We start from the raw sequence: 18,246 nt of genomic DNA, 5'->3' as shown, positions 1-18,246 counted from the left end.
ACGGAAACCAGCTTGGTCTTTAGTCAGCTTGGTGTCTATGAGTGGTATGAGGCGTTGGAGTAGCAGCCTCTCTTGTAGGTGATGCAGAGGAGGGAAATGGGTCAGTAGCTCTTTGAGGATGATGGGTCTTTGCCAGGTTTGGGGATTGCAACCACTTTGGCTTTTCTCCAGACAGAAGGGATGGTTTTCTGTGCCATGCATGTGTTCAGCATCCCCACGAGCCAGGTCTTTGCGTTAGGTTCCAGGTGCTGTATAATTTCTGCCAGTATGTCATCAATCCCTGCTGCTTTTCCGGGTTTCAACTTTCCCATTGCAGTTTTGAGTTCTTCTAGGTCGAAGGGTTTGGTTTGAGGGCTGGCTGATTGTGGTTGGTCTGATACCACTGTGCGATGGTATTCTCCTGTGGGTCGTGGCGGTGTTGGTTACGACTGTTGGCCACCAGTTGTGATGCAACAGAGTTCGCTGTGACCGTTGTGAATTATGGGTGGCTCCCTGAGGTCCTTGATCGCCATTGGGTCCAACAGTGGTCATTGAAGCGTGCACACACATGCACACATGCACCTACACACACAGGGGCACATGCGTATGCACACCTGGACTTTTAAATGAACAACAACACAAAAACTAAAGCACTGGTGTCGGACTTCTGGTTTACCGGAACGGGGTTCAACTCCCTGCAGTGCCCTGCTCAATGTGTTGTATTTCATTCATTGGTCCATGGTCTCAGGTCATTGAGCGGCGCGCTATAGTGTGCGATTCTTCATCATTGTTGAGGATTTTTTAAAGGTGAAAATCAAGGAAAAGCAAAAGGCTATAGTCCATGGTCACGGACCGCATACTGGTCAAGGTCATTTATACTGGTGAAGATCATTTACTAGTCTTCTAAAGGTCATTTATACTGGTGAAGATCATTTACTAGTCTTCTAAAGGTCATTTATACTGGTCAAGGTCAATTACTAGTCTCATGAAGGTAATTTATACTGGTCACAGTCATATACTGGTCACGGTCATTTCTACTGGTGAAGGTCATTTATACTGGTCAAGGTCATTTGTACTTGTCAAGGTCATTTATACTGGTCAAGGTCATTTACTAGTCTTATTGAAGGTAATTTATACTGCTCAAGGTCATTGATATTGGTCAAGGTCATTAAGTGGCACGCTATAGTGCGCGATTCTTCATCATTGTTGAGGATTTGAAAAAAGGTTAAATTGCAGAAAAGCGAAAGGCTAAAGTCCATGGTCACGGAGGGCATACTATAGTATGTTGTTTTTCTTTTTTTTGGTGGTGTGCGGGCTCCATCCAATAACTACACCAGTTGTGATGCAATAGAGTTTGCTGTGACCGTTGTGAATTATGGGTGGTGTGGTCTTTGCCAAGACGGTGGATTGTGGCCCATGCCTTCCTGCTGTTATTTGTCATGTTGGTGTTCTCTATATCTTTTCGTCCTGGGCATGACGTTAAACTGTTCCGTTCGAGAGGACCGGCGACCCTCGAATGTAAACAGGTGTTGGGACAGGGTCAGGTGTTGTCTTGATGCATCCTATGATGATGCCACAGGTGTCATTTAGGGCTGTGTCGACCAATTTGGTGTGACGGGATAGGCTTGTAGGTGATGCAGAGGAGGGAAATGGGTCGGTAGCTCTTTGGGGATAATGGGTCTTTGCCAGGTTTAGGGATTGCAACCACTTTGGCCTTTTTCCAGACAGAAGGGATGGTTTTCTGTGCTATGCATGTGTTCAGCATCCCCACAAGCCAGGTCTTTCCGTTAGGTCCCAGGTGCTGTATCATTTCTGCTAGTAGGTCATCAATCCCTGCTGCTTTTCCGGGTTTCAACTTTCCCATTGCAGTTTCACGTTCTTCTAGGTCGAAGGGTTTGGTTTGAAGGCTGGCTGATTGTGGTTGGTCTGATACCACTGTGCGATGGTATTCTCCTGTGGGTTGGTGGCGGTCTTGGTCACAACTGGTGGCCAACAGTTGTAACCAACACCGCCACCGACCCACATAGAATACCATCGCACAGTGGTATCAGACCAACCATAATCAGCCATCACTCAAACCAAACCCTTCGACCTAGAAGAACTTGAAACTGCAATGGGAAAGTTGAAACCCGGAAAAGCAGCAGGGATTGATGACCTACTGGCAGAAATGATACAGCACCTGGGACCTAACTCAAGGCCCTGGCTTGTGGGGATGCTGAACACATGCACAGCACAGAAAACCACCCCTTCTGTCTGGAAAAAGGCCAAAGTGGTTGCAATCCCTAAACCTGGCAAAGACCCATTATCCCCGAAGAGCTACCGACCCATTTCCCTCCTCTGCATCACGTCTTTCTTATACCTGTGGTGTGCGGGCTCCATCCAATACCTACACTAGTTGTGATGCAACAGAATTTGCTGTGACCGTTGTGAATTATGGGTGGTGTGGTCTTTGCCAAGACGGTGGATTGTGGCCCATGCCTTCCTGCTGTTATTTGTCATTTGTCATTATGGTGTTCTCTATATCTTTTCGTCCTGGGCATGACGTTAAACTGTTCCGTTTGAGAGGACCGGCGACCCTCGAATGTAAACAGCCACGAAAGGAAACTGTGTGTGTGAGGTGTTCTCTATCATTTCATTCCAGACTTCACTGTCTATCTCCTGTGTTTTCCATTCATCTTGAGCATTACACAGTCGTCTGATGTGCGGGGGGAGGTGCCGGCTAGCGCATAAAGGCACGGACGGGACAGGTGTTTTCTTGACCCATCCCGTGATGATGCGACAGGTGTCATTTAGGGATGTGTCGACCAATTTGGTGTGACGTGATCGGCTCCAGCTTGAGCAGGAATACTCTGCTGTAGAGAAAGACAGGGCCATGGCAGTTGCACGGATTGTTTGTGGGTCTGCGCCCCACTTGGGAGTTCACTAGTTTTCACAGGATGTTATTGTGGGTGTTGACCGTGGCTTTTGTGTTCTCCAGGTGTTTTTTTGAAGAAGAGTGTCCTGTCCAGTGTAACTCCAAGATACATGGGGTGGGTATGGTTGGAGAGTTTGTGACCATCCCAAGTGACGCTCAGTTCTTTTCTCGCGTCTCGGTTCCTCAGGTGGAAGCTGCATAGTTGGGTTTGTGTGTCTTTCTTTTTCTGTCTTTCTTTCTTAGGACGGAGATCAAGGTAGAGGCCATAGGAAGGCTCAACACTAGCCGATGCCCCTAGAGATCCATCCCAAAGCTTCCCTCAGGGAGCACAGCAAGCCAGCTAGCCAGCAAGCCTGCCCAGTCAGCCAACGCAGCCAGTCAGCTCCGCCAGTCAGCCAGTGTAGAAAGTCAGGCTGCCAAGCCAGAGCATATCAGCCCTTGCAGTCAGCCATTGCAGCCATACCAGCCTTGCTCAGTCAGCTCAGCCAGGCCTCTCTTGAGGCCTGGCTCTCTGTCTGCCTGGCCCGGTCTGCCCTGCCCTGCCTTGCAGCAACAGAACCAGCCTTTCTGGAAAGCCAGCCAGCTCAGAATGCGAGCTGAGCAAGCCAGTGCAGCAGCAAGCCCAGACTAGGTTACCGCAGCCTTACTGTGCAGCCACAGCCACTCAGTCTAGACCAGCAGGAGCTGGCCAGGCTCCAACCCTTGCAGCGCAGCCTTAGGCCGGACAGTCCCCCTGCCTGCACTTTGTTGCCTTCCTGGCCTGTCTGCCTGCCTAGGCGCCTCGGTCTTCCTGTCTGTCTGCCTTGGCCTGCCAGTCTGAAACTGGTTTAGACTAACTGCGTGCTTGCCAGCTGCGCTGGCTTGCTGAGCTCGTATTCTGAGCTGGCTGGCTTGCCAGCAAGGCTGGTTCTGTTGCTGCAAGGCAGGGCGGGGCAGACCGGGCCAGGCAGACAGAGAGCCAGGCCTCGAGAGAGGCCTGGCTGAGCTGACTGAGCAAGGCTGGTATGGCTACAATGGTTGACTGCAAGGGCTGATGTGCGCTGGCTTGGCAGCCTGACTTTCTACACTGGCTGACTGGCGGAGCTGGCTGGCTGCGTTGGCTGACTGGGCGGGCTTGCTGGCTAGCTGGCTTGCTGGACTCCCTGAGGGAAGCTTTGGGATGGATCTCTAGGGGCATCGGCTTGTGTTGAGCCTTCCAACGGCGTCTACCTTGATCTTCGTCCTAAGAAAGAAAGAAAGAAAGACAGAAAAAGAAACACACACACAAACTCAACTATGCAGCTTCCACATGAGGAAGGCAGGCAGGCACGCAGGCAGGCACAAGCTGCCTGCGTGCTTGCTTCGCCCTCCAGTTGCTGCTCCAGTTATTTGTTTTCCCTCAAACCCATCCTCAATGTGTTGGGTGAGGTTGAGCTCTGTCCAGCACAGGACAGGACGGAAACCAGCTTGGTCTTTAGTCAGCTTGGTGTCTATGAGTGGTATGAGGCGTTGGAGTAGCAGCCTATCTTGTAGGTGATGCAGAGGAGGGAAATGGGTCGGTAGCTCTTTGAGGATGATGGGTCTTTGCCAGGTTTGGGGATTGCAACCACTTTGGCCTTTCTCCAGACAGAAGGGATGGTTTTCTGTGCCATGCATGTGTTCAGCATCCCCACGAGCCAGGTCTTTGCGTTAGGTTCCAGGTGCTGTATAATTTCTGCCAGTATGTCATCAATCCCTGCTGCTTTTCCGGGTTTCAACTTTCCCATTGCAGTTTTGAGTTCTTCTAGGTCGAAGGGTTTGGTTTGAGGGCTGGCTGATTGTGGTTGGTCTGATACCACTGTGCGATGGTATTCTCCTGTGGGTCGTGGCGGTGTTGGTTACGACTGTTGGCCACCAGTTGTGATGCAACAGAGTTCGCTGTGACCGTTGTGAATTATGGGTGGCTCCCTGAGGTCCTTGATCCCCATGGGGTCCAACAGTGGTCATTGAAGCGTGCACACACATGCACAAATGCACCTACACACACACAGGCGCACATGTGTATGCACACCTGGACCTGTAAATGAACAACACAAAAACTAAGGCACTGGTGTCGGACTTCTGGTTTACCGGAACGGGGTTCAACTCCCTGCAGTGCCCTGATCAATGTGTTGTATTTACATGGTTCATCGGTCCATGGTCTCAGGTCATTGAGCGGCGCGCTATTGTGTGCGATTCTTCATCATTGTTGAGGATTAAAAAAAAAGGTGAAAATCAAGGAAAAGCAAAAGGCTATAATCCATGGTCACAGACTGCATACTGGTCAAGGTCATTTATACTGGTGAAGATCATTTACTAGTCTTATGAAGGTTATTTATACTGGTCAAGGTCATTTACTAGTCTCATGAAGGTAATTTATACTGGTCAGTCATATACTGGTCACGGTCATTCATACTGGTCAAGGTCATTTGTACTTGTCAAGGTCATTTATACTGGTCAAGGTCATTTACTAGTCTTATTGAAGGTCATTTATACTGCTCAAGGTCATTGATCAATATCAATGACCTTGATGACCCCAAGGTCATTAAGTGGCATGCTATAGTGCGCGATTCTTCATCATTGTTTACGATTTGAAAAAAGGTAAAATTGCGGAAAAGCGAAAGGCTATAGTCCATAGTCTCGGAAAGCATACAAAAATGTGTGGTGCTATACAGGCCGTTCTGGAAAATTTGGGACAGAGGTTCATCGTTGGCATCCAGGGAGTGTGTGTGCAAAATTTGGCATCGACCGGGTTAATGGTGCTGGAGATTAGCTGTTAACAAACTGACGGACACACACACACACACACACACACACACACTCACTCAGAGTGCAAAACATACTCTATCCCCATGGCTTTGGCCTGGTGCCATACCGTTATTAATTATTGCCTACAATGTCAATTGTGAAATTACTTTACCGTTGCAATGCAAAATTTACATTTCAACGAATGGACCTCGTAAAACAAAACAAAAACCAAGGCACTGGTTGTGGTACTTCTGGTTTACCGGAATGGGGTTCAACTCCCTGCAGTGCTCTGCTCAATTTGTTGTATTTACATGGTTCATTTTTATTTTCTGCTCATTGTGTTGCCTTTTCATAGATGATAACCCCCAGGTTCTTTAATGTGTTTGCACTCCCTACAGTTAGGTTACCAAGTCTATTTATTTATTATTTCTGTTCACTAGAACTAGAACCAATTACCAAAGTAGGCTTTCTAATGACACAACTCGCCTTTGTTTTTATGTGTAGCAAAAACGTTCTTTTTATTTACGCCAAAGAGTAGAGGCTGGTCTGCATTCATGCGAGCGGGGAAGTTTAGAGTAACATAGCTCTAAATGAAACGCATTAGAGCTATGGACCAGAGCTAGTAGTCATAGCACTTCATGGTATATGCATAGTTTATATAGTTTCATTATAGATATATTAAACAGAGAGGACTGGAGTCAATTGGGTTATATTATGTTTAACACTAATTTGAAGCTGTCAAAATCTGACAGACTTCTGGCGGCCATGGCCACGCCCACCTTTTGGTAACGCCCACTTTCGGCCAAGCCCACAAAAAGGACCCCCCATGTCATTTGCCAGGCAGGCTCCACTCTCAGACAGATATTTGGCTCCGTCTTATGAGCTAATTTAGAATTTCCTGTCTGAGAGCTAGCTAATTTAAGACATCCGGTTGCCTTCAGAATAAAATAAGGTTATTTAATTCGTTAATTAAATAATTGTCAATGCCCCAAGGCACAGCACTTTTTTGAGCGTTGACCTCAGTAGAAGGTCTGCTGCCGTGAATTTTACACCTCTCCCACTTAGCGGAGAGTGGGGTGTGGTACAGGACATCTCCCCGAACGCGTGGGTATACTGCATCTACAAGTAGTACAAGATAAATTGAAACCATTGACACCTACTTCGATGGTTCAGTTGTCATCTATGCCGGGGAATTTAGCAGCTCTCATTCAAGCGTTTTTTCAAAATCCAGGTCACACATTTGATTGCAAAACAATCTGTGGTGTCACTCAACAACTAGTGAATAGCATCTTACTTGGCCTTAGGAATGCACAATGACCCATTAGATTTTATACACAAACTAGTAGTTTGGTTGAGTATGTGTGGTGTCCACACAGTTGTTCAAGCAAAACATACAGACATCTGTACATTCTGTGCCTGGACAGTTGAAAGCAATTAACAGAACAATAACGGAGGACAATTTGGAAGAAGATGATGATGATGTGGTTTTATGCAATGAAAGTCTAATGACAATATGTGTGAAGCTATACCATTACCAATTCTAACATTTCTACAACAGACATCTGCTATCAAAAAATGTCACACACGGCTTGAAGAAGCAGCAGCGCAGGACTCAACATTTAGACGGAAACTTGAGAAATTCAATCTAGCCAACACATCAGTGTCATTAGTGTCTCAGAAATGTTCTAGGACAGAAGAATGCACCATATTAAACAGCTTTGTAGAATACACACTTCGGTCTCCTTTCCTTGGAGATGACCTGCTTTGCCTGAAAAGTCTTAGTCTGTATAGTTGTACTCAATGTGGTGACAAGGCCTTACCATCTACAAAGAACATGTCACAATTCATAGTGCAGCCACTTGACGTGTCACAAAAAGGCATCTTAGACACTATTGCACAAATATTACCTGCTCAATCTGAACAATGTGAAACATGTCAGCAGGAAAAGAGCTTATCAACATATGAAGTAATTAACAGCCCACAGACCTTACTTCTCCTGTTAAGAGCTGGCACAAAAATTCCAAAAACGTTCAATTTATCCTGTCTGTACCACCAAAATGAGTATGCTTTGACCAGTATGTGTGTATTTTTCGACAGGCCACCATATGCGTCATTGTACATCCTTAAAGATCATAAATGGCATATCTGGACAAATGAATCGAATGACACAGCAGGCTATACCTTTGATGCAAAGAACATCCGCTCGACAGCACACAAAGACAGTAGTCACAAGTAGTTTCTATGTCGTGTCATACGAGAAAATAAACAGTCGAGAAATAATCACGTTTCGTCAGGACAAACAAATGCATAAATGCACAGACAGATGCAATCAACGCACACAAGTGACACCCATTCCAAAGCTAGAGGTAACTCCTTGACCTGACTTAGCTTGCGTAGAGAAAGTGATTTCATGTCAATGCCCCAAGGCACAGCACTTTTTTGAGCGTTGACCCCAGTAGAAGGTCTGCTGCTGTGAATTTTACACCTCTCCCGCTTAGCGGAGAGTGTGGTGTGGTAGAGGACATCTCCCCGAACGCGTGGGTATGTCCAGATAGTTGCCTCGCGGAGGCCTCTTTGTCCAGTGTCCATTCTGGGTCCGGAAACGGTACTTTTTTCAGCGTTGACCACAGTAGAAGGTCTGCTGCTGTGAATTTTACACCTCTCCCGCTTAGCGGAGAGTGGGGTGTGGTACAGGACATCTCCCCGAACGCGTGGGTATGTCCAGATAGTTGCCTCGCGGAGCCGTCTTTTGTCCAGTGTCCATTCTGGGTCCGGAAACGGTACTTTTTGTCAGCCTTGACCCCAGTAGAAGGTCTGCTGCTGTGAATTTTACACCTCTCCCGCTTAGCGGAGAGTGTGGTGTGGTAGAGGACATCTCCCCGAACGTGTGGGTATGTCCAGATAGTTGCCTCGCGGAGGCCTCTTTGTCCAGTGTCCATTCTGGGTCCGGAAACGGTACTTTTTGTCAGCATTGACCCCAGTAGAAGGTCTGCTGCTGTGAATTTTACACCTCTCCCGCTTAGCGGAGAGTGTGGTGTGGTAGAGGACATCTCCCCGAACGTGTGGGTATGTCCAGATAGTTGCCTCGCGGAGGCCTCTTTGTCCAGTGTCCATTCTGGGTCCGGAAACGGTACTTTTTTCAGCGTTGACCACAGTAGAAGGTCTGCTGCTGTGAATTTTACACCTCTCCCGCTTAGCGGAGAGTGGGGTGTGGTACAGGACATCTCCCCGAACGCGTGGGTATGTCCAGATAGTTGCCTCGCGGAGCCGTCTTTTGTCCAGTGTCCATTCTGGGTCCGGAAACGGTACTTTTTGTCAGCCTTGACCCCAGTAGAAGGTCTGCTGCTGTGAATTTTACACCTCTCCCGCTTAGCGGAGAGTGTGGTGTGGTAGAGGACATCTCCCCGAACATGTGGGTATGTCCAGATAGTTGCCTCGCGGAGGCCTCTTTGTCCAGTGTCCATTCTGGGTCCGGAAACGGTACTTTTTGTCAGCATTGACCCCAGTAGAAGGTCTGCTGCTGTGAATTTTACACCTCTCCCGCTTAGCGGAGAGTGGGGTGTGGTACAGGACATCTCCCCGAACGCGTGGGTATGTCCAGATAGTTGCCTCGCGGAGCCGTCTTTTGTCCAGTGTCCATTCTGGGTCCGGAAACGGTACTTTTTGTCAGCCTTGACCCCAGTAGAAGGTCTGCTGCTGTGAATTTTACACCTCTCCCGCTTAGCGGAGAGTGTGGTGTGGTAGAGGACATCTCCCCGAACGTGTGGGTATGTCCAGATAGTTGCCTCGCGGAGGCCTCTTTGTCCAGTGTCCATTCTGGGTCCGGAAACGGTACTTTTTGTCAGCATTGACCCCAGTAGAAGGTCTGCTGCTGTGAATTTTACACCTCTCCCGCTTAGCGGAGAGTGTGGTGTGGTAGAGGACATCTCCCCGAACGTGTGGGTATGTCCAGATAGTTGCCTCGCGGAGGCCTCTTTGTCCAGTGTCCATTCTGGGTCCGGAAACGGTACTTTTTTCAGCGTTGACCACAGTAGAAGGTCTGCTGCTGTGAATTTTACACCTCTCCCGCTTAGCGGAGAGTGGGGTGTGGTACAGGACATCTCCCCGAACGCGTGGGTATGTCCAGATAGTTGCCTCGCGGAGCCGTCTTTTGTCCAGTGTCCATTCTGGGTCCGGAAACGGTACTTTTTGTCAGCCTTGACCCCAGTAGAAGGTCTGCTGCTGTGAATTTTACACCTCTCCGCTTAGCGGAGAGTGGGGTGTGGTATAGGACATCTCCCCGAACGCGTGGGTATGTCCAGATAGTTGCCTTGCGGAGCCGTCTTTTGTCCAGTGTCCACTTTATAAAGTCCATGCACTCCAGTGAATAGCATTTATCCATTTAGATAACTTTATTATTATTATTATAAGGATTTAATTACTTATTCTTACACAGAAACATAATGTGTGTCTTATAGCATCATATAGCATCATTTAAATGCTTAATTTGTAGTTTTAATGTGCAAATTAAACTTTTTTTCAATACTCTAGAGGGTACTCTTATTTTGAAGAGATCGTCCACCGGAAGTCTTAAATTAGCTCACTAGATTAGCTCACTAGACGCTGCCTGTTCCGGCGTAAACATGGCTGCGCCCTGAAGAAAGTCACATTATTGATGCAGTGTTAAATGTTTACCAGAATCTAACGTCATTATATCAAGCTGTAGCAACAACAACAACAGACATATTTGAGCTTCACTTCAACGGCTGCCAAAGGTATTTAAATCATGCCAGTGTTTTGTGGTGTGTTATCTTATCTAGCTGTGTCGTCTATCTATGGCAATTCCACATATCATTGATTGAAGTATTTATTAACAGTTTGCAGAATTACAGTACATTTTCAAGCACAACTCAATACAGAAACGGTTAACTGTGGACGACACCATAAAGTATTACACGTGTTTACAATATGGTCCAGTACCATAGCCCAAAATTAAATGTCAGAATATATAAATACATCTACGACGAGTTTTCAAATTTTGGGCTAGGGTCCACCATTTTCAATTCATCAGAGATCATGTGTGTTCCCTCCATGAACGAGTCAGTCGTTTCTGTTTTTACTGATGATTTTATTGAGCTCTCAGCCTCTCACTCTCAATAGACCAATGTCAAAACTCACTGCATGGCTGCATAAAGGGAATGGTCAGTAGCCTACTGACCATTCCCTTTATGCAGCCATGCAGTGAGTGAGCAGTGAGTGAGCGAGACTTTCTATGGTGCTGAATGTTAATTACCTGTGTGGACCTTAGAGTGTATAGGTGTGGACAGACCTGCCTATAGTTGCTGCTGTGAGGCAGAAAACTGAGAGACTTGTGTTGTGATGGACAAACAAAACCTTAACAAACTTGTTAAGCACTTTTTGCATAGCCTAGCCTGTGCTGCTATGGTGGACAAGTTTGTTAAGTTTACAATTTAATTTATTATAAGTTGCCTCCAATGCTGATTAATTTGGATTATTTCTGGTTTTATTTATTTTATCCATTGTCAGGCCTGTAGTGCCTGTATAATTTCAAAATTGCAGTAGTTGGCTTTGTTAGGAGGAAGATATTTTGATAAATCAAATCAGAGCCCCTTTGTTGGTTGGTTCATGGTCCAGTTATATTGTCCAGTTGTATTTATCGCAGGTTGTATTGTCCAGTAAATAGTTAATTGAAATGCATTTCTGCTGAGTTTCTTTTATTTGCATAATGCATAGTAGTTCGTTCTATTATAGTTATCATCATAGTCCTATTATGTGCTACTGAATGAAACAGATGGCAAAGCATAGCGATGCTACAGTATGTGACGGCCGGGGAAGAATAGAAATGTCTAATTGAGGAATATAAATGCTATTTTTGTTTTCATGTTAACAATATTCACGTGTGTGACACAACCCTGCATGTGTCCCACACAAACACACTCTTTGTCCCACATCTGGTGAGATGGGATCTGGTCACCCTATCAGTAGGCTACTGTATGTTCCCTCAGCACAGAATGAGCATTTTCACCCTTTTGTCAAGTCCCGCCCCTGGGTGTGACCCTCTTCGCTCCATTACCATTTTGTGGTTGGACAAAAATCCTCTCTCCATCCACTACCATTGAAATAAGGTGTTTTTCAGTTGCTTCGTATTGATATTCTGTGCATTCAATTCATATTTTAAACGTGGTGTCAGTAAAAAGGAACATCACATATGCAGCATGGTGACTTGGGTATATGTTTGTTTTTTCCAAAAAATATGTTTTAGAGAATTCAACATAAACAAGGGGGAACCAGGGCGGAACAAGGCAGAAAGAGCCTGCTGGTTAGTCAGTTAGGGACCAATCAGAAGGCTGACAAATGGTGAAATCATGTCCTTCACAGTACATGGAGGCTTGACAAACATGCTGTGAACCATTGCTGGTTCAACACCAAATAAGGACACGGCACCGGACGTGAAGTAATTCCAAATTACCTTTCCCAATATAATTTGTGAAGTGGAAAACAAATTAAACAAAAATAATGACTTACCGTATATAATAATTCTGGTAGCCAAACTCCCACCAAATCACATTTTGGGATTTCATTCTAGCTTAAATTCATTTTCAATAATTCACCACAATAAACAAAATAAATCACAATACTGCTTCAAGCAGTTCAACCCCTTTCCTTTATACCACACCTTAAAATGTAGCCTTTACAAAAACTTGACTTAATTTTGTCCCAACCTTTTAACTCTGAAATCATGTTTGAGAACCTTGACAAGTTCAACCTTGACCAGTTTTAAAGTTGACCTTTAATCTGTCTGGTAGTTTACCATTTTTCCTCTCTTCCACCTTTGACATCTCTCAAGAGCATCTTTCCCTTTGAACTTGACATTTTTCCTTGCATTCACATGCTCCTGTGAGGAAGTAGACATCTCCTCTTTAATGATGGGTTTGTTTTCCTTGTTTGCATACACCACACACATTTTTCACTATCTCCAAATATGGAGATAATCCGACATGATATCTTGGTTACTAACCAACATTACAATATCTCCATATTTAGCTCGGGCTGACCTAGAGCTCCATATATGGCGATGACGGAGACATCTAGAGCTGAGAGATCATGCTAATGCAGAACTCCATATATGGATATAGACTGACTGGCATCATCATCGTGACAAGCATTCAGCCGACACAATATAAAGAGTGGTTTATTACCCTCGAGGGGAAGCAAGCAGCATTTGCTACACTCCTCGTGAAAGACTCCATCGGCTTCCATACGAGACAGAATATTTGGCCTCGTTACAACCCAGATATAGTTGTGTCAGAGATTTAGACATCCTTGTTAACCCATTTAGACCTGGGAACGATTCTACAAATGCCTTCTAAATCCTGACAGTTTTCTGAAAAGAACAATTTTTCTATGTCAGTCATTCTCAAACTAATTCATGTCATAGGACCCCCAGAATTCTAATTTAAACCCAGGAGGGAACCAGTCCCCTTTGAGTAGTATTTATAATAACCCGGTAAACCCGCATGTGTGTCTCAAAGAATAGGAGCAATACAGCTGTGTATTTGGAATGTAATGCATGACATGACATGTATGTATCACTGCCATTCTAGGCCTAGTGTCTATTATTGTGTTTTGTATAGTATATGATGCAATACAAGTCTGGTTGTTCTACATTTGTATTTATTTCTGTTGCAGGACAATTCAACAAGCAACATGGTGCATCTTTGTAAGTAATTTAAAGTTTCTCTACAAGGGCGGCTTACCTAGTCCTAGAATTCTGATATTTCATAATAATTATATACACTATACATTACATGTATTATATACAACACAGCCATAAGAATATTCAATGGATTTTCATGGAGGAATTAGTTTTCCCAGGCATTCTAATTTGTAGTCCTGTAGACGCACAGATTAATTGCTGCGACTGTTCAGTTTTTGTCATCTAGTTTTATTTCCATTGATTTGAAAAGTTCTGGCAAAAATGTGTTGTGTGTGTCAAATAACTCCACACACAATGGACCACATTCACGTTGTACTGTACTGTACTGTACTGTACTGTACTGTACTGTACTGTACTGTACTGTACTGTACTGTACTGTACTGTACTGTACTGTACTGTACTGTACTGTACTGGCTGTGTGTGTGCCACATACTGTACTCAATGTCTGTACTATACTGTCAATGTCATTCCGTCACATACAGTGTTTTTGGCAGCAAATTTCTATTTTTGTTTTAGTCATAGTCTTTGGACTGAAACTTCATTTAGTTTTAGTCACATTTTAGTCACCTGGAATGCTTTAGTGTTAGTCTAGTTTTAGTCGACTAAATGTCATGCGATTTTAGTCGACTAAATCTACAGTTGATTTAGTTTTGATGCCGTTTTGTAATGACAGATTTTACATTTGCTGACAATTGCCAATCTACAAGCTCAATGCTTCGTGCTGCGACACGTTGTGTGCTTGTAGATCTGCTATTTTCAGCATGTAACCGAGTGTAAAATGACTTCTACTGGATCTCTTGTCCACTAGTACCTTCCTAACATTTTGGTCTAGTTCAACATTTTTGATGAAATAGAGGGTATGTGCGTGACATCATCATCATCAAACCCGGAAGTTATGCAGGAATGCCTACGGAGTGGCAAAAAACTACTTTCTGGCCTTGACAACCCATGCATCCAAACAGAAAAGTTCTGTCTGATTGCATTAAACAACGTTAAACAATGTTAAACTCACTTTGTATGTTGCTTTCGATTTGCCACTCGATGTGCCATTCACTTTAAGCATGCGCATACCCTCTATTGTCAGTTTATTTAGTCTTAGGTGCTATTTACACGAGGATGGTGTTCATAAAAAACAGCAAAATAAAGTACCGTTTAGCGCTGTCATTTAGACGAGAACGGTGTTCTCAGGAGGTGAAAACGCATCGAAGTGAAACCGCCTTCCAGAGTGGAAATCTTTCAGAACACCGTTTCCTATGGTCTCCATATAAACAGGCAAAACGGTGAATCCGCAAAACTTATGACATCATGGCTCATGTTGGCTCACAGCGCATATGTTTATTACAGATTGATGCAGAGCCATATCATTATGATATAATGGAGTTCCTGAACAAGCCTCCCTCCTCGCCTACAAAGTGCTGCTCATCAGCGATGTTGAATGTAAAACCATGATGTAAATAAAAAGCCTTGTGATAGACGGCAGCCGCGGCAGCAGCGTTTATGTAGCCTAATGTATTATAAAATATATACCATCCCGTGGCGCGCCCAGAGCCGTGTTGCGCAGGCTTGCGTGAAGGTTTCTTCTTCTTGTACGTGGGTGACCTGTCTATTTGGCAGCCCGTTATCGCCACCTAGCGACAGTATAGCATAATAGCACATCATATCATAACGTGTGCGTTCTCGTGTAAAGGGTAAGAAAAAATGAGAACGCAACGGGACTTTGACGTGTTATATGGAGATGGTCGCCGTCTAAAAGAGGCCTCAGTTTCATTCATCATAGCTTAATTTTCATTTAGTTTCCATTTAGTTTTTGTCAGTGAAAAAAGACAGTCGACGAACATTTTTCGTCTTCATTTTAGTCGACGAAAACAACACTGGACACACATACAGAGTGTGTGGGTTTTCTCATTACAATGATGTAATCAGAACCTTCATTGCGTGATCCACTAGGGACGGAGTTAGTGAAAACGACTCCTGCATTGCTGTCTCTCCTGTGTCCATTTCTCCCCGCAGCATCCATCCTGCTAAAGTACCACGGGGGGCATGTTGTCATCCGGTTGGCTCTCGCTGGCCACAAACAGGCCAACAGACCCTTCTACAGAATCGTGGCGGCGTACAACAAGAGGGCGCGAGACGGCAAATATCTAGAGCAGCTGGGTTCCTACGACCCCCTCCCCAACATCTACAACGAGAAGCTGGTCAGCTTCAACTACGACAGAATCAAGTACTGGCTGGGATGTGGGGCGCAAACCACAATGCCGGTGGCCAAACTTCTAGGTGTGTATAATGCACTCCATTCATGTATGAATGGAACAGTGGTGTTTTTGGCAGCAGATTTTGGTTTTAGTCATAGTCTCTTGACTAGTTTTCATTTAGTTTTAGTCACATTTTAGTCACCTGGAATGTAGTCTCGTTTTAGTCGACTAAATATCATAAGATTTTAGTCGACTACATCTACAGTTGATTTAGTTGAACAAAATGTGTTTTATGCGGGCCTTGATGCTGTCATGACTGTTTTTTCACTTGCTGAAAATAGCTGATCTACAAGCTTGTAGATTGGCTATTTTCAGCATGCAACTAATTGTAAAATGACTTATACTGAATCTCTTGTCCACTAGTCCCTAATATTTTTGTCTAGTTTTTATTTGTTGACAAAATTCTTAGTTTTAATCATCGTAGCTTAGTTTTTATTTAGTTTCCATTTAGTTTTCGTCAGTGGAAAAAGGTAGTCAACGAACATTTTTCGTCAAGGTGGCACAATATTGCTCAATCTTAACCATTTCTTTTTTTGAGTTTATGTGTTTAATCAAGGAGGTCCATCCTTGGCTGTAACGACAGCCAAGGATGGACCTCAGCCTGTCGGCATTTTGTCCACAATAGAAACACATTTCATATCCACTATATTTTGCTTTTTATATGAATGTTGCAGTGTAGCATGACTCGCTCACTGTGGCCCTCATTGAACTCACTGCCACACCCAGAGGGTCAAAGAATTATATGGTACAGAACATTATGTCGTCACACAATAATTGTCCTTTTGTGGTCTAGTCGTGAAACTGCTACAGATGATAGAGCCCATGAGTATTCATTATTTAATGGTGAATAAATACAACTTCAGGACATTTGCTTTGCAAGGAAACGGCATCTTGGGTTGGCAAGGCATATTTCATTAAAAAAACAAAATTGGGGTAATTTTATTGATTTCTATCGATATTTTTTTATCGATTGCCCACAACGCGTCGCGCTCGTAGATCGGCTATTTTTAGCAAGTGGAAAAAAACAATCGTTACGACGGCATCAAGGCCCACCAAAATACATTTTGTTCGACTAAATCAACAGTAGATTTAGTCTTATGATATTTACTCGACTAAAACTAGACTAAACACTAAGACATTCCAGGTGACTAAAATGTGACTAAAACTAAATAAACTATTCCAAGAGACTGTGACTCATGCCTCTTTTAGATGGTGACCATCTCCAGATAAAACGTCAAAGTCCCGTTGCGTTCTCATTTTTATTGACCCTTTACACGAGAACGTACACTTTATGAAAACACTATAATGTCGCTAGTTGGCAGTAACGGGCTGCCAAATAGACCAGTCACCCAGTACAAGAAGAAGAACCCCTTCACACAAACTCTATCAGGGTTTTGCTTCCAGAACACAACGTGGTTGTGGCCGTCGCTCGCTGCCTGCTTTCTACTAACGCATCGAGGTGACAGACAGGCTGTCAGGCAGCCCAGAGCATGCATGCAGGCAGAGCTCTGGGCTGGTTATATATTTTATAATACATTAGGCTACATAAACGAAGGCTTGTTCAGGAACTCCATTATATCATATTTGGCTCTGCATCAATGTAATAAACATATGCGCCGTGACTGTGAGCCAACGTGAGCCACGATGTCATAAGTTTTGAAGATTCACCGTTTTGCCTGATTACACGGAGAAGGGATAAAACGGCGTCCTCAAAGATTTCCACTCTGGGAGGTGGTTTCACTTTGTTGTGTTTTCACCTCCTGAAAACACCGTTCTCGTCTAAAGGGACCACAGCAAACAATACTTTATTTTGCCGTTTTCTATGAACACCATTCTCATGTAAAGACCACCTAAATCTAAAAATCTAAATTCGCTGCCGAAAACAACACTGTTTTGTGTGTGTGTGTGTGTGTGTGTGTGTGTGTGTGTGTGTGTAGTGAACGTCTGTGATTTGTGTTCTCCTTCCCTCTCTTCTCTGCAGGCCTGGCCGGGTTCTTCCCTCTGCATCCCATGACGGTGACCGAGGCAGAGCGTCGGCACACAGCACAGCAGGAGGCAGCCATGATGACAGAGACAGAGAAGAGACCTGACCATGAAGAAAAGCAGAAAGAACTATGAGTGGCAGCTGGAAAGTGTGTGTGTGTTGCTCATGACAATGTTCTGTATTGCAGTGTACAGTAGAGCTGCAGCTATCGATTATTTCCTCTGCAATTATTTGATTTTTTTTTTTTTCAGTATAGAGGGTATATGCACATGACATCATTGACATCATACCCGGAGGAGGTTATGTGGGAACCCCTACTGAGTACTTAGTGGAACAAAAGTACTTTCTGTCCTTGACAGCCTATACATACATCCAAACAGAAAAGTCTGATCTGATTTGCATTAAACAACGTCAAACGACGTTAAACTCACTTTGCCACCTGGATTTGCCACTCACTTTATGCATGCATGTGTATACCCTCTATATCAAATAATTGAGAAGGATGTGTATTGAATATTGATAAATTAATTTAAAAAAGTGACACGTTTGATCAGCTTGTCTGATAGTTGCTATACCCAGCATTGCCCAGTTTATTGCGTGGGGTGATGTAGGCTCTCTGCATCTCTGTCTCTCTCTCGCTAGACGTTTTCTTTTC

General features: G+C 44.4%; 1 protein-coding gene across 1 annotated transcript; it reads left to right on the top strand.

Annotated features, from left to right (window-relative positions):
- The first annotated feature begins 10,255 nt into the window (after positions 1–10,255).
- On the top strand, positions 10,256–18,027 carry mrps16 (mitochondrial ribosomal protein S16). The gene is made up of 4 exons (XM_083771457.1): positions 10,256–10,392; positions 13,328–13,358; positions 15,366–15,629; positions 17,589–18,027. Exons 2-4 carry the CDS (start codon positions 13,346–13,348, stop codon positions 17,723–17,725), a joined length of 414 nt encoding a protein of 137 aa, XP_083627583.1. The 5' UTR covers positions 10,256–10,392; positions 13,328–13,345; the 3' UTR covers positions 17,726–18,027.
- Positions 18,028–18,246: the final 219 nt, after the last annotated feature.

This window comes from Protomyctophum parallelum, assembly GCF_964188405.1.
Source record: "Protomyctophum parallelum genome assembly, chromosome: 8".
NCBI classification, from domain to species: domain Eukaryota; kingdom Metazoa; phylum Chordata; class Actinopteri; order Myctophiformes; family Myctophidae; genus Protomyctophum; species Protomyctophum parallelum.
The sequence above is the reverse complement of the archived record's forward strand: the minus strand, read 5'-3'. Positions and strand labels throughout refer to the sequence as shown.

What these genes read in the sequence shown, in the direction of transcription:
- mrps16 (XM_083771457.1), top strand. An exon ending in GCCGGTGGCCAAACTTCTAG is followed by an intron (nt 15,630 to 17,588) that starts GTGTGTATAATG and finishes TCTTCTCTGCAG; the next exon opens with GCCTGGCCGGGTTCTTCCCT.